Source organism: Odocoileus virginianus, chromosome 28 (assembly GCF_023699985.2).
Source record: "Odocoileus virginianus isolate 20LAN1187 ecotype Illinois chromosome 28, Ovbor_1.2, whole genome shotgun sequence".
Lineage (NCBI taxonomy): Eukaryota > Metazoa > Chordata > Mammalia > Artiodactyla > Cervidae > Odocoileus > Odocoileus virginianus.
This window is the reverse complement of record NC_069701.1, coordinates 7,200,052-7,212,163: the sequence shown is the minus strand read 5'-3', so window position 1 is coordinate 7,212,163 and position 12,112 is coordinate 7,200,052. Positions and strand designations below refer to the sequence as shown.

Genomic DNA, 12,112 nt, shown 5'->3' with positions numbered 1-12,112 from the left:
GGCCAAAAAGTTCGTTCGGGGTTTCCCATGCCATCGTAAGGAAATCCCGGAAGAATTTTTTGGCCAACCCAATAGAATAAAAACAAAATCCTGGGCTTAAGCAGGAGAGAGCCCGGCTGGCCAACAGGCTACCTACCTACAGAGGTCCCCCTCGGCAAGTCCCTCACCCCAAGTTTCAGTTCTCCTTTCTAAAGCGAGGTGGAGCCCCACCCTGCTTACCTCCAAGGTGACATGAGTGTAAAATGAAATCATGTAAATAAAAGCATTTTCTATCCAGAAAGGGTTTGTATCAGGGGATTATCATGAATTCACCCCAGATTGTGTTGACTTTTCCCTAACATGGTAACTATATAATTAGAGTAGGTAATGAAATGAGACACACAGCCTGTCTTCCAGGGAAGAGAATTTAAATTACATGCCTCCCTCCAGGTACAGTTGGACTTAAAAGTACAAGAGCAATCTGCAGTGAAGGAGAAGAGTATTGCAGATTCTTGCTCCCTGGGCTTTCTACACACAGGAAAACAGGGTGGTGTTCAGGTAAAACCGAAGGGTGGAAAGAAACTTAAAGGTAAACCAAAAGGGCCAACGTTCTCCTCAGGGACCTCAACAGCATCTCCAGTCGATAGCAATAACTCCCCTCCCTGTGTGCCTGTGTGGTCCATAACATTGCTTGCTCCCATGGCAATGTCCTGATAAAGGCCTTGAATTTGCTTTGTCTGAAGACTTTTCTGGCTATGGGGACACAGACCACCCAACTTATCAAATTAGCTGAAGAAGTCATTTTCCTGGCTGACTGATGTGACATACTCCCATGTCGATTACACAACACACAACCATTGTGTAACCAGGGGGAACAAAAGGTTGGTTTTTTTGTTTTTTTTCCCAAAAAGTTTGGAGTTTAAAAAAAAGCTCCCTTTCCCCCTTTTCAGTGGCCTGAACTCTAGCAATGATAAGAAAACTTTTTTCAGGCAGCAACATTAAGCCAAAGGGACTGAGAAGGTATGTAAAAATGGTCACCACATGTACTGAAAATGCCAAAACAGGGTGTGATGGAGTGACAGCTTGAGAACTGTAGTCACATCCGAAGCATCATGTGATCACTTGAGAGTTACCGACGACCACAGCAGTGATGGGTTCTGTTGCCCTTGGACCTCAGAGGGCTGGCTGACCCAGGAGAAATCCCATGGGGGGAAATTGCATCAGCAAAAAGAAGACAAGGCTGTGCCTCTGCCCTGCAAACCCAGTTCTTTATTTCTCCCTGCTGGGTAAGCGTACTTCCCAGGGGCTCTCAGACACCTGCAGGAAGAGGCCAAATTACACACCAGCTAACAAACAAAACTTTATTTTCCTTTAATACAAAAATTAAATAGCAAAGTTTATTTTTTTTTATACAGTGATAAATTAGAAATTTACAGTACAGACATCAATGCAGACATACGTTTGTACATCCTCGATAGCACGGTCCATTTCTTCTGACGCTCAGCAATTCATTCTGGGCAGGTCATAGGGCTTTGCCTGGTACCTCTAATGTCGAACATCTGAAAGTCCCTCAAGGTGGCCTCAAGGGGGCTGGGGCTGCGGGGGGCCCGGGGGACTGAGAAAGGCCACATGGCACAAGCTTGTCCGCCACAGCAGCAGGCGGAATTTCATCTGTGTCTAGATCACACCTGATACTCACTCCGCCTTGCCTACCAAGAGCTCAGGGAACCTTTGTCCTCCTCCCGTCTAAAGTCTCACAACATCCCTGTGAGGTAGGAAGAGATTCAGGGCCACCTAGATGCCCCACTGGGAGAGACGTCAGCGTCGCCTTCCCAAAGGCCCCAGCCAGGCCGGCCCCAGCCCTTGGCAGGATGGTGGGAGGGCAGATGGACCCGGGCTCCAGGGGGCAGGGGCGCGCACAGCCTCCGGGGAAGCCTGCTGGGATGACAGTGGTCATATACCGAATACTGTAGGCCATCAGGGAGATCCGTAAGCTCGGAGGACATGGCTCATGGGTCCCCAGGCAGGCCCTCAAGTTGCCTGGGTGAATACTGGGGATTTGCTGGTGCAAAGAAGAAGGGAAACAAGGTAAATCAGAAACGGAAACAGCAAGAGGGTTTACCGCGGGGTAGAGGCCTGTCGGGGCAGGGTCCGGGGCTCTGGGGTTCACTTCTCTCCAGGTAATACCCAGTGGGCATCACCATACACACCAGGACAAGAGGCGCCAGCAGACCGCTCTGCCGAGGCCACAGCGCAACAAAATCCATTAGTTAAGGCTCTGGGATCTGATCCTTGCTCTGCGAGGAGTTTCCAAGATCTACGCCCCAGGCCCTGGAGAAAGATGAGAAACCCAGTCCCCGGCCGGACATAATACAAACCCAGGCGGGGACTCTGCGCCCAAGCACAGTAAAGGTGCAAAAAGAACCGCCGAGGGTCCAATGACGTGACGTAATTGGCTGGCACAGCAATTCCCTGCAACTTCCCCCATCACGGAATGAAATTCCGGACGCAGATGGATTCTGGGGGCTCCTCCCAGGGGGCACTCTACAGCCCTCTTCCAGCTGCGGCGGTGGCCCCCTCACGCGAAGCCGGCGTGTGCACACCCTGCTGAAATCTCAAGTGAGACTGCCCTCCAGGGCTGAGGCTGTGGGGTCCCCCTTCACATCCTCAGGTCTCAGCTGGGTTCCCAACACCTATTCAGTGGCCAGGAGGCTGGGGGGGGCGGGGGGGGCGGGGCAGAGAGGACAGAGCTGGGGTGCTGGTAGTGTCAGAATCCAGACACAGAAGCTTCCTGGGGCCCAGGTTTGGGGGACGCAGGAGACAGAGGGCCAGGGGAAAGCAAAGTCAGAGAGCACCTCGGGGAAATAAATGAGTGTCCCTCCTCCTCCTGGCTGAGGTCCCTGAGCAAGCTGCCAGTTCAGGAGCAGTCTCGGGGATCAGGAAACGGGTCTCCACAGAGGAAAAAGGATATGACTCAACCAAGGCGCTCCATCAGGCGGTTCTGGTCAGCTTCACTCTCCCCAGGTTCCTCTGCCCTGAGGTGTGGCCCTTATGGAGGAGGAGAAAGGAGCCTGCCAGAGAGGAAGCTGACAGAGGTGCCCTTGGGCCTTTTCGAGGCCGAAGGATTTTGTAGGAAGTTACAATTATATACCTACTTCTCCTGGATTTGAGAAAGAGGAAGAACCCTAACCTTTTCCCTAGCAAGCTGCTGTCCTCAAATTCACCTGTGAGTCACTAGATGGGCTTCCCGGGCGGCTCAGTGGTAAAGAATCTGCCTCCAATGCAGGAGATTCAGGTTTGAACCCTCGGTTGGGAAGATTTCCTGGATGAAGGCATGGCAACCCACTCCAGTATTCTTGCATGGAGAATCCTTTTGGACGGAGGAGCCTGGTGGGCTACAGCCTACAGAGTCACAAAGAGTCAGACATGACAGAAGTGACTTAGCGTCACTAGAAAACCCCGAGCCCTGAACGGCCTGCCCCGGAAGCCACATTAGGTGGAGGCAAGGTTCATGATCGTCCGGGGAGGTTTCCATAGAGACTGTCCTGTAACAGAGTTGATGCTTTCCGGCAAAACCCCTGCACATCGATTTGCAAGGAACCCTGGGAAGGGCTGAGTGATGGGTTGCAGTTAGAAAGACCCAGGAAGAGGTTTATGGGATGGAGACAGTGAAACGGGTGGCAATTCAGGAGCCCCTGCTCCTCCTGAAACCAATGGCAAAGTTTAGCAGAACCAGGTCGGATTGGTTAGAGGAACAGAGCTGATCCTCCCCGATTTCCCTTAAGGTGCCTAACACAGGGCGTGACACACAGCTGGCATTCAATAAATGTGCTGCTAATTAACTTTTTTTTTCAAACCAACTTAAGAGGTGATGATAACTCACTTCAAGGTAACTGATAACTAACTCCTCAGCCACAAAACTCCTTTCCTAAAACCATAAACAGAATGTGAAAGGAACAACCTATAATCCTGTGACATTGCCAGTGTGTGCCAATGGCCAGTTCCGATCAAATATACTTCCCCGAGAAGACAAGAGATTTATGGAAGAGACATTCTACAACCCAGAAAGCTCCAGAACTTAGGCATCCAGGTTCACCCAAGTACTCTTACTGTCATTATTTCATCATTCATAAACACAGAGCACCCTCTCCATGGCTGGCCCTCTGCTAGGATGCTTGCCTCGGTCACCCAGTCACTGAAGCATTACAAAGAGAATTGCGTTGCAAACCCCTGCACGGTCCTTCTTCCCTTTCCTCGGCCGGAGTCACCGAGCAACTCCCAAGACACTGGAGAGGAGCGTGAGTAAGGGCAGGCTCTGCCCCTGGGTGCACGCTCCAGGGCCCCGGCCAGCTATGGGAACCGTCTGGGAGCAGCACGGGGAGTTCACATTCTACGTTTCAGGGGCGATGCAGTCGTAGATGGAGTTCAACTGGTCCTTCTGGGGAGCATTTCTCATGCTCCTGGAGCCCTGACCCAGAGTCAGCCAAGGTGGTCAGGCCCAGAACACACAGTGGGGGCCACCAGTGCCCACTTAGCCTCTGTGCACGAGGCCCCAAGACTTTGTCTTCCAAAACAGGCAACAGTCCTTACACGCATCTTCATCTCGAGAACCACAGCAAAACAGAGAAGAAAGGGGCATAAAGCTCAAACAAAGACATGCTTATTTCCAGAATCTGAACTCCTATTTGCAACTTTTAGTCCCTGGAAACACGTTTCCACAAAGAAATAGGATAAAAGAGATTTCCTACCTGTTTTAAAGGGGGGGTGGGGGGGGAAGGGCAGGGATAAATAAAGAATCATCCCAAAGTTGCTAAAGCAAAGACCAAGCAGAACTTCAAGGACAGCAACCTGTGACATCAATTTGTCCCAAAGATCTGGTGATCAGAGGGCCTCAGCGGGTTGAAGAGAAAGGCCAGTTACAATTTTAAAAGAACTGCAACTTTTGAGAGGCTGCTAGGGGGTACCCTCTTGCAAGGAATATAAAACATACATTTTTAAAGCTCTGGATACCCCTGCAAAATGCAATTAAGACCTGCACTGTAAGAGTTTGCAGTTCATTTCATATGGTCTACACTTTATTCCCTACGAACCAATCAAGCTCCTGGCTGGTATTCTGGGGATTCATTAAGCACCACATAAATACTCCAGGCCACACTGCCTCCAATGAAATCTTATACGGAGCCCTTGCCAATTACTAGGAAACAATTATGCACCAAGTAGTTTGGATTAGTTGTCCTTAGCTCCCTCTACAAAATTGAAAGTCTCCACTGTGCTAAGTAGACCAGACTCTGATAACATTCTTATGCTAAAGAGAGAAAAAAAGGCACTATCATTCTGAGAATGCAAGCTGACCATAGTTTTAAAGTCAGTTGAGTAACTATTAAGTCATGGTCCAAGAATGTGCTTTTAATTGTAATTGACACACACAAATTATACAGTTAATCTGTGTGAATGCAAAGTTGCCAAGAAACGTAACATTTTAGCTCTTCCAGACTGGCGTCTGCATAGATACAATCACACAAAGTAAAATATATTAAGTCCCTGGTGCTCAATGCAATCGGTCTCTGGGGTGGGTAAGGTAAGTCGACTTGGTAGATCTCATTTTCCTCTGAATTAAGTGATTGTCAAGAAAGTGAATCGCCCTTCCTTTCCCCCTCATTAGACCCGCTGCAGTGCAAACATTCCTATAAAAATACCTATTTTGAGTCATTAATGTAAAATGGAGAAAACAGCAGCGGTCTAGGACGGAGCTGTTGAAATTTAAGAGGGAGAGAGAGAAGAAAAATCCACGGGATACCTCATATGTGTTTGTACAGTACTTTTGTTTGTTCAAACAATTCTGTTTTATGACAAAGGCACTGAAAGATTCTGACACCACCTCTTGGGCGAGCAATCCACAAAGTTCTAAACAGCAGACAGTGCACCCGGAAAATGTTTATGTTAGATCAGCCAAACTATAAAACTCTTGTAACACTTCTCTGAACCCAGTGTTTCCAGTGTTTATAGATCGCTTTGCTGTCTCAAAGACCCAGTTAGTATTTAAAACTTTTAAAGGGTTAAAAAAAAAGTTAATCTTTCTCCCTGTAAGTTGCCTACTCACAGCTCAAATCCCACCCTGCAGGGAAAAGCAGCATCCCCTGGACTTCCTGGAATCTTGGGAGGACCTCCACGCTCCAAGCTGCGACCTGCTCAAGTGATCAATGTTTTGATTTTTCACAGCTTTGAAAGCCTCTTACTGGCTTTTCCATTTTGGATCATTCCAAAGTCTGCAGCAAAATCACTAGTTTTATGATGCTGGGCGCAGATGGGTAGCGGGGGGAGAGTGGTGGTGGGTTACTGGGGGGGGGGGTCACTGAAGTGTTGCTAGTTTGTTCAAACTGAGATTCACTGCATGAAGCTTTTTAGTAGCTCTTGCACCCCAATGCTGGCATTCCCCCTTCAAAATCTGGAAAGCGTGGAGGCTGGCTAGCCTTATACCACAGTCTCATTGCCTCTCCCAGGCTTCACCCAACCATTCCCTCTTTTCTCTCTCTTTACCTTCCCAGAATTCACCAATCTGTTGGAACACTTCTGCCACGTGTGCAGAGTTTTGGCAGACCAAATCCACATGCCCGAAGTGATGCCCACCAGCAAAGACATAAAGATTTTCAACATTTCCACCGCCATGTTGGAGTCATCTGCAGAATACCGGAAGAGCGCCCAGTTGGAGATTTCATAGAAATAACAGGCAATCACGCAGGTTGCAGGCACGGTGTACAGGACCGAGAAGACCCCGATCTTCACCATCAGCCTTTCCAGCTTGTCTGTCTTCGTCCCATCCTTTTGGAGATTTGACCGAATTTTGAACAAGGCCACCAACCCTGCAGCAATGAACAAAGTCCCAATCACCAGGTAGGTGAACAGCGGGGCCACCACAAAGCCCGTGAGCGCATCCAGGTTCTGGTTCCCCACGTAGCACAGGCCAGTCAGCTCGTCCGCGTCCACCAGTCTCATAATCAAGATGACAATGGTTTTCACCGCGGGGATGGCCCAGGCTGCAATGTGGAAATAAGAGCTGTGCATTTCGATGGCTTCATGACCCCATTTGAGTCCCGCTGCCAAAAACCAAGTGAGCGTCAGAATAACCCACCAGATGGAACTGGCCATTCCAAAAAAGTACATCAGCAAGAAAATGATTGCACATCCTGTGTTCTTAAGGCCTTCTTGAATGAGAACAGGTTCTGCTGCCTCTTCAAAATCGCAGGATATCCTTTCCCGGCCTACAGTCAGCCTGACAATATAAGCAATGCTATAAATATTATAGCACATACTGAGAAAGATGATGGGGCGCTCCGGGTAGGAAAACCTGGAAGAATCGATCAGGAAGGTGAGCACAGTGAAGGCGGTGGAGATGAAGCACAGGCTGGCCCACACGGCCATCCAGACGTCGGTGAACTCCTTGGCCGAGCGGCTGTACAAGCCGGCGTCATAGCCACACTTGAGAACGCAGTTCAGGCTCCTTTTCACCCAGATGTACTGATCCGAGTTGGTTCCCACGGAGTGGCACTCTTCCCCGGGCTGAATGGGGGTTTTGTGAGGCAAGGGCACTTCCTCATCACCTGGCCCTTCCATGCACATGTGGTTGTGGTCGTTCTGGGGCGGGAATTTGCTGCAGTTTAGGCTCTCCGGCCAGGCAAAGCCAAACTCCTTCAGCACAGGCTCGCAGCGTCTCTTGACCGAAAGGCACATCCCGCCGCAGGGCCCGATGGGGATGTTGACCTTCTCCGTGCACATGGGCACATACACGGAACAAAGGAAGAACTGGAAAAAAGTCATGAAACGAACAGAGAAAACAGTGACAGTTGACATGGAAGTCTGACTGAAGGCTTGCACAAATTTGCTTCTGGGCAAAGTCCATATCTACTTTTAAATCGGTCTATAGGGGTGTCTGACTGTTGACTCTGACCTCAAATGAGCTTGCCTAATAATCTATCACTTACACCCTTTTCTTCTTCTGAGTCTAGTAAACCCTTTCCAGGAGAACATAGATAAATAAATATATAAAAGGGACCCAAAGCATTACATAATCCCCTTTTGCACAACACTTAGGGAAATAAACCTTAAAGAGCTGACTTTGAGCCTCCCTCCCCTTTCAGAAAGATCAGTCAGACTGATCAGTCTGACTCAGTTCTCTGGGTGATGGGGTGATTTATTTTTATCCCCATTTCTTTATTACCATAAAAATAAATACTCAAAAAAATGTAGATCCGGCTTTTGTCATGTTAATAGTCTCTCCTTCCTCTATTTTATTCCCCCAAATTATTTTTTAACCAGTCTCATATTGAAACAGAAAATGTCCTCATTGAGACACTGTTAAACGTTGAAATCTCTGGGTATCTGGGGCTTTGTTTGGCCAGGTTTCCTCAATGAATAATAATGAAGCACAATAGGAAAATACAAATGTTCAGTCCCTGAAACTGCAATACCAGCAGGGGAGAGTCCAGTTGCTGTCCTCAATTCCTCCAGCATTGATAAACAGTCTGCTTGGCTCCTTACAGATGTTGTCTATGAAGTCTAGAGTTACAAGTAACTATTTTCCAGCATGTAAAGGGATCTCGTCCTGTCCTTCAAAACAGCTTGGCTGACTCCCCAGGATACATGTAATTAAAAATATATATCCCTGAAAAGCTGTTTTGCCAACAAAATTGCCACTGATGTCAGGATATGTGTTGTTTCCAAACTGAGAGCTCGAGAATCACTTTCCTAAGCTTTTATAACCTCGTTCTAAAATCCTGACACTTCCACAGGGACATTTCACCAGCAACAGGTCTAATCCCAACCATCCCTCTGAAACCGCCATCCAACTTTTCAGATGACCTATGTAAAAACATGCACCTAGTAAGTCAACTGCCTGCCTGTTTATCTCTTAGAAGTTACAACCAGAACCACAGATTTCCAAAGCTTTCAGCCTGGATAACTACAGAACTATCCTCTATTCCCCTTCACTCCCACCCCACCCCGCCCCCTACCAGTTCTCTCTTTTCTAAATTTCTAAAAATCACTCATAGCCTTTCCAACAGAAACACAACCAGTGTTAACATTTTTCAAAGTTTCCTTCCAGTTTTTTTTTTTTTCAGTGAACTTGTCGTTGTGGTAAGATTATAATCACCCGTGTATACAAATTCTTTCTTCACTTATTATGGTAGGAAGAACATTTTTTATATGACTACATAAGCTTTAACACTTTTAACTGGGAAAAAAGAAAAAAAAAAAAACTTCCAATATACAAACTACCTTCTGGAGCTTGACCCTACTATATCACCTCTTCCCCAAGTGATGCCTTCTGCCCCTCCAGGTACTAAACCCGCCCTTAACCCTGAGAATAAGAAGGAACTCAAACCAGCGCAACCTCTATATCTACAGCATGACCTCTACAATCATGCAAGACAACGCGAGGGGCCATTCTGCAGAAAACGGGACAGGGGTGTTGCATTTAATAACACACCCAAAAAATACGGGGGAGAAAGGAGGTCGGCGAGGGAGCAGAAATTCCCTGTCTCCTTATCACTCCCTTCCAAGTCTTAGCTGCAACTGGCTGCCGTGCAGAGGACTCGCCCACCGAGCAGCGGCGGCCAGAATCCTTGGCAAAGATAACTCTCAGCTCCGCTGGGGTTAGGGGCTTGGCCAGACACGGGTGGGCAGAGGAGAAAGACGGAAGGGCGGGGTGCAGAGCGGGTTCTTTCGCAGGCCAGATGACTTACACAACGTTTTGGCCTCCAGTCCCAGAGGAGGGAGAGCAAAGTGGGGGTGGGGATGGAAATCACTTTTCCCGGATAGATATCGTTCCTTGAGACCTAGGTAGGGCACAGGGGGCTCGACCTGGCAAGGGCCCCGGGGAGTGAGTCCGGGGCTCGGAGGCGTCCCCCTGCCCCAGGGGTCCCGCCCGCGGAGGGGGCGCCCACCTGCAGCTGGCTGGAGCAGCCGTACTGGATGAGCGGCGTGAAGGTGGTCAGCTGCAGCTCGGCGTCCGTCTGCAGCTCGTGCCCCACCAGGTTGGGCATCTTGGTCACGTTGTAGCCCAGGTTCTGGCACATGGAGATGCGGATGGGGTCGCAGCGCCTCTCCTCCTCGTCCCCGAAGCCCCGCGCCGGCCCCACGAGCAGCAGCAGCAGCAGCAGCAGCCGCCGCGGACTGAGCCCGACGCCCCCGGGGCCCCCCAGGACGCGCAGCCCTGCGCCCCGCCAGGCCATGGCCAGAGCCGGGGGCGGCGGCGGCGGCGGCGCGGGGGGCTGCTCCAGCAGATACCCCCAGTTTGCACGGGGCCGCCGGCCGCCCGCGCTGCTCCGGGCTCCGGGGAGAGGGCGATAAGGCGCCAAGGGCGACGACGCCGGGGCGGAGGGGTAGCGGCTGGCTCTCCCGCAGCTGCGCGCGACTGCGTGGGGGCACTAGACTCCGCGAGCCAGGGCCGGAGGACGGCCTGCGGGGGTCATGGCTACGGGCGGCGAGCCCCGGGCCGGCGCCGGCCACGTACGAGCAGCGCCTCCGCCGAGCCCGCCAGCACCCCGCGCCGCCGCGCCGCTCCGCCGCCCGAGCCCGAGGCGGCGCTGGAGGTTCGCGGGGGCGGGCCCGGAGCGCGACGGACGGTGCGCCTATCCAGTGGCCGCGCGCCGCCCGCCCCGCGCCCCGCCCCGCGGCCCGCCCCGCGGCCCCGGGCGGCCCGCCCCGCTCCCCGGCGCTCGCCTCCCTCCCACCCGGTGCGCGGCGCTCTGGGGCCAGGAGCGGAGGCCGCAGCGGCTCTCCCAGCCCGGCCCGCGCCCCACTTCTCTCCCGGGGTGGGGGGCGCGCCCCCAGATCCCGCCGGCTGCCCCCCAGCTGTCCCCTCGGCCCCTGGCCGCTTCCCCATCGGGCAGCGAAACGTACACAAAGAAACAGGGTTTCGGGCTTATTTACGAAGATCGTGGTTTTTAAACTGCCGGCTGTGTGACCCGGAGCTAACCGCTCGGCCTCTCGGTGTCGGGGTCCTCGCCCGTAAAGAGACTGGGGAGGATCAGAGCGATAAGGCTTTTCGCACGCGGGGCCCTGCGCCTGGCACGGCGCGGGCGCGCGACTCCGTGCGCCCCCCAACCCGCCCGGCGTGCAGCCCGGCCCTGCTCCCGCCCCCCGCTTCGGCCCGACCAGCAGCCGCGAGTCGGGGGAGGGGGGCGCCCCGGAGCCGCCGACTGCCTCGCGCTCCGATTTCCTCACCGTACGAAATGAAATTCCACAGGGGGATTCGAGAGGAAATGAGACCGGGACGCTCCGTGCTTCTCGGCCCGCCGCCCTTCCTGTCTCGGGGACACGGTTTCTAAATAAGGTTGGGAGGGCGAGAGGGCGGGAGGGGAGAAGTTTGACCTGTGCAGGAGGTGCTGGCGGGATGGGGAGGGGGCCGGGAAGGCTGCCCTCCCCCAGCCTTCCGGGCATCCCCCCGCACCCCGCCCTGCCTCCTGCATCTCTTTCCAACTTTCTCTGCTTCTGCGGGGGTCCTGGGGATCATGCCAGCCGTGTTTTGATCCAGCTTTACCCTCTCATTCCCAGCCCTTCTCCCCACCCTCCCCTCCTTCGGCCGAGCTTGGTGCTAGCCCACTCTCCACTAAAGCCTCAGCAGGTGGATTCCTAAACGATTTAGTCCTTGCAGGACTGCCAGTGTGCCTCGCAGAGCCTCAGATGGGTCACCTGTAAAATAAGGAAGTCCATATCTACCCCACACAGTTGTTCTGACTTAAATGAGATAATGTGTGTAAATTGTTGCGCACACTGACTGGCCCGTAAGTGCCAAATAACTTGGTTATTGTTGATGTTGTGGAAATCTCCTGCAGCCCAGGTCTAAGGATCTGGGTTAAGAGCTTTCTGCTCTCTTCTTGAGAGCTTTTTGTCCAACACTTACCACAGTGCTCCAAGAACTTGGTGACAGGGACCAAGTTTCTAATGTGTGTTTATGTCCTCCCATTTCAGGTAAGTCTAGCCTATGGCAAAGGTGGATGCAAGTTGAAAGGACCTCAGTACCACTCATGTGGTAATCACATTATGCCTTGTTATTACCAGCCGGTCCTGGGTAAGGGCAAGAATGGAATCTTTTTTTTTTTTTTTTGCTATCTGGCTCTGTGCCTAGAAGTGT

General features: G+C 51.8%; 1 protein-coding gene and 1 long non-coding RNA gene across 2 annotated transcripts; both read right to left on the bottom strand.

Annotated features, from left to right (window-relative positions):
* Positions 1–1,326: 1,326 nt before the first annotated feature.
* Positions 1,327–10,543, bottom strand: FZD4 (frizzled class receptor 4). The gene is made up of 2 exons (XM_020912733.2): positions 9,921–10,543; positions 1,327–7,779 (listed from the first exon to the last, which is right to left on the bottom strand). Exons 1-2 carry the CDS (start codon positions 10,206–10,208, stop codon positions 6,451–6,453), a joined length of 1,617 nt encoding a protein of 538 aa, XP_020768392.1. The 5' UTR covers positions 10,209–10,543; the 3' UTR covers positions 1,327–6,450.
* A 357-nt stretch (positions 10,544–10,900) lies between these two features.
* Positions 10,901–11,295, bottom strand: LOC139031775 (uncharacterized). The gene is made up of 2 exons (XR_011484282.1): positions 11,203–11,295; positions 10,901–10,995 (listed from the first exon to the last, which is right to left on the bottom strand). It is a non-coding gene; the product is annotated as an uncharacterized lncRNA (long non-coding RNA).
* Positions 11,296–12,112: the final 817 nt, after the last annotated feature.

Coding starts and splice junctions, on each gene's coding strand:
- FZD4 (XM_020912733.2), bottom strand. CDS start 10,208: ATGGCCTGGCGGGGCGCAGGGCTGCGCGTCCTGGGGGGCCCCGGGGGC. Junction 7,780..9,920: donor GCTGCTCCAGCCAGCTGCAG/GTGGGCGCCCCC, acceptor ACTTTTTTCCAG/TTCTTCCTTTGTTCCGTGTA.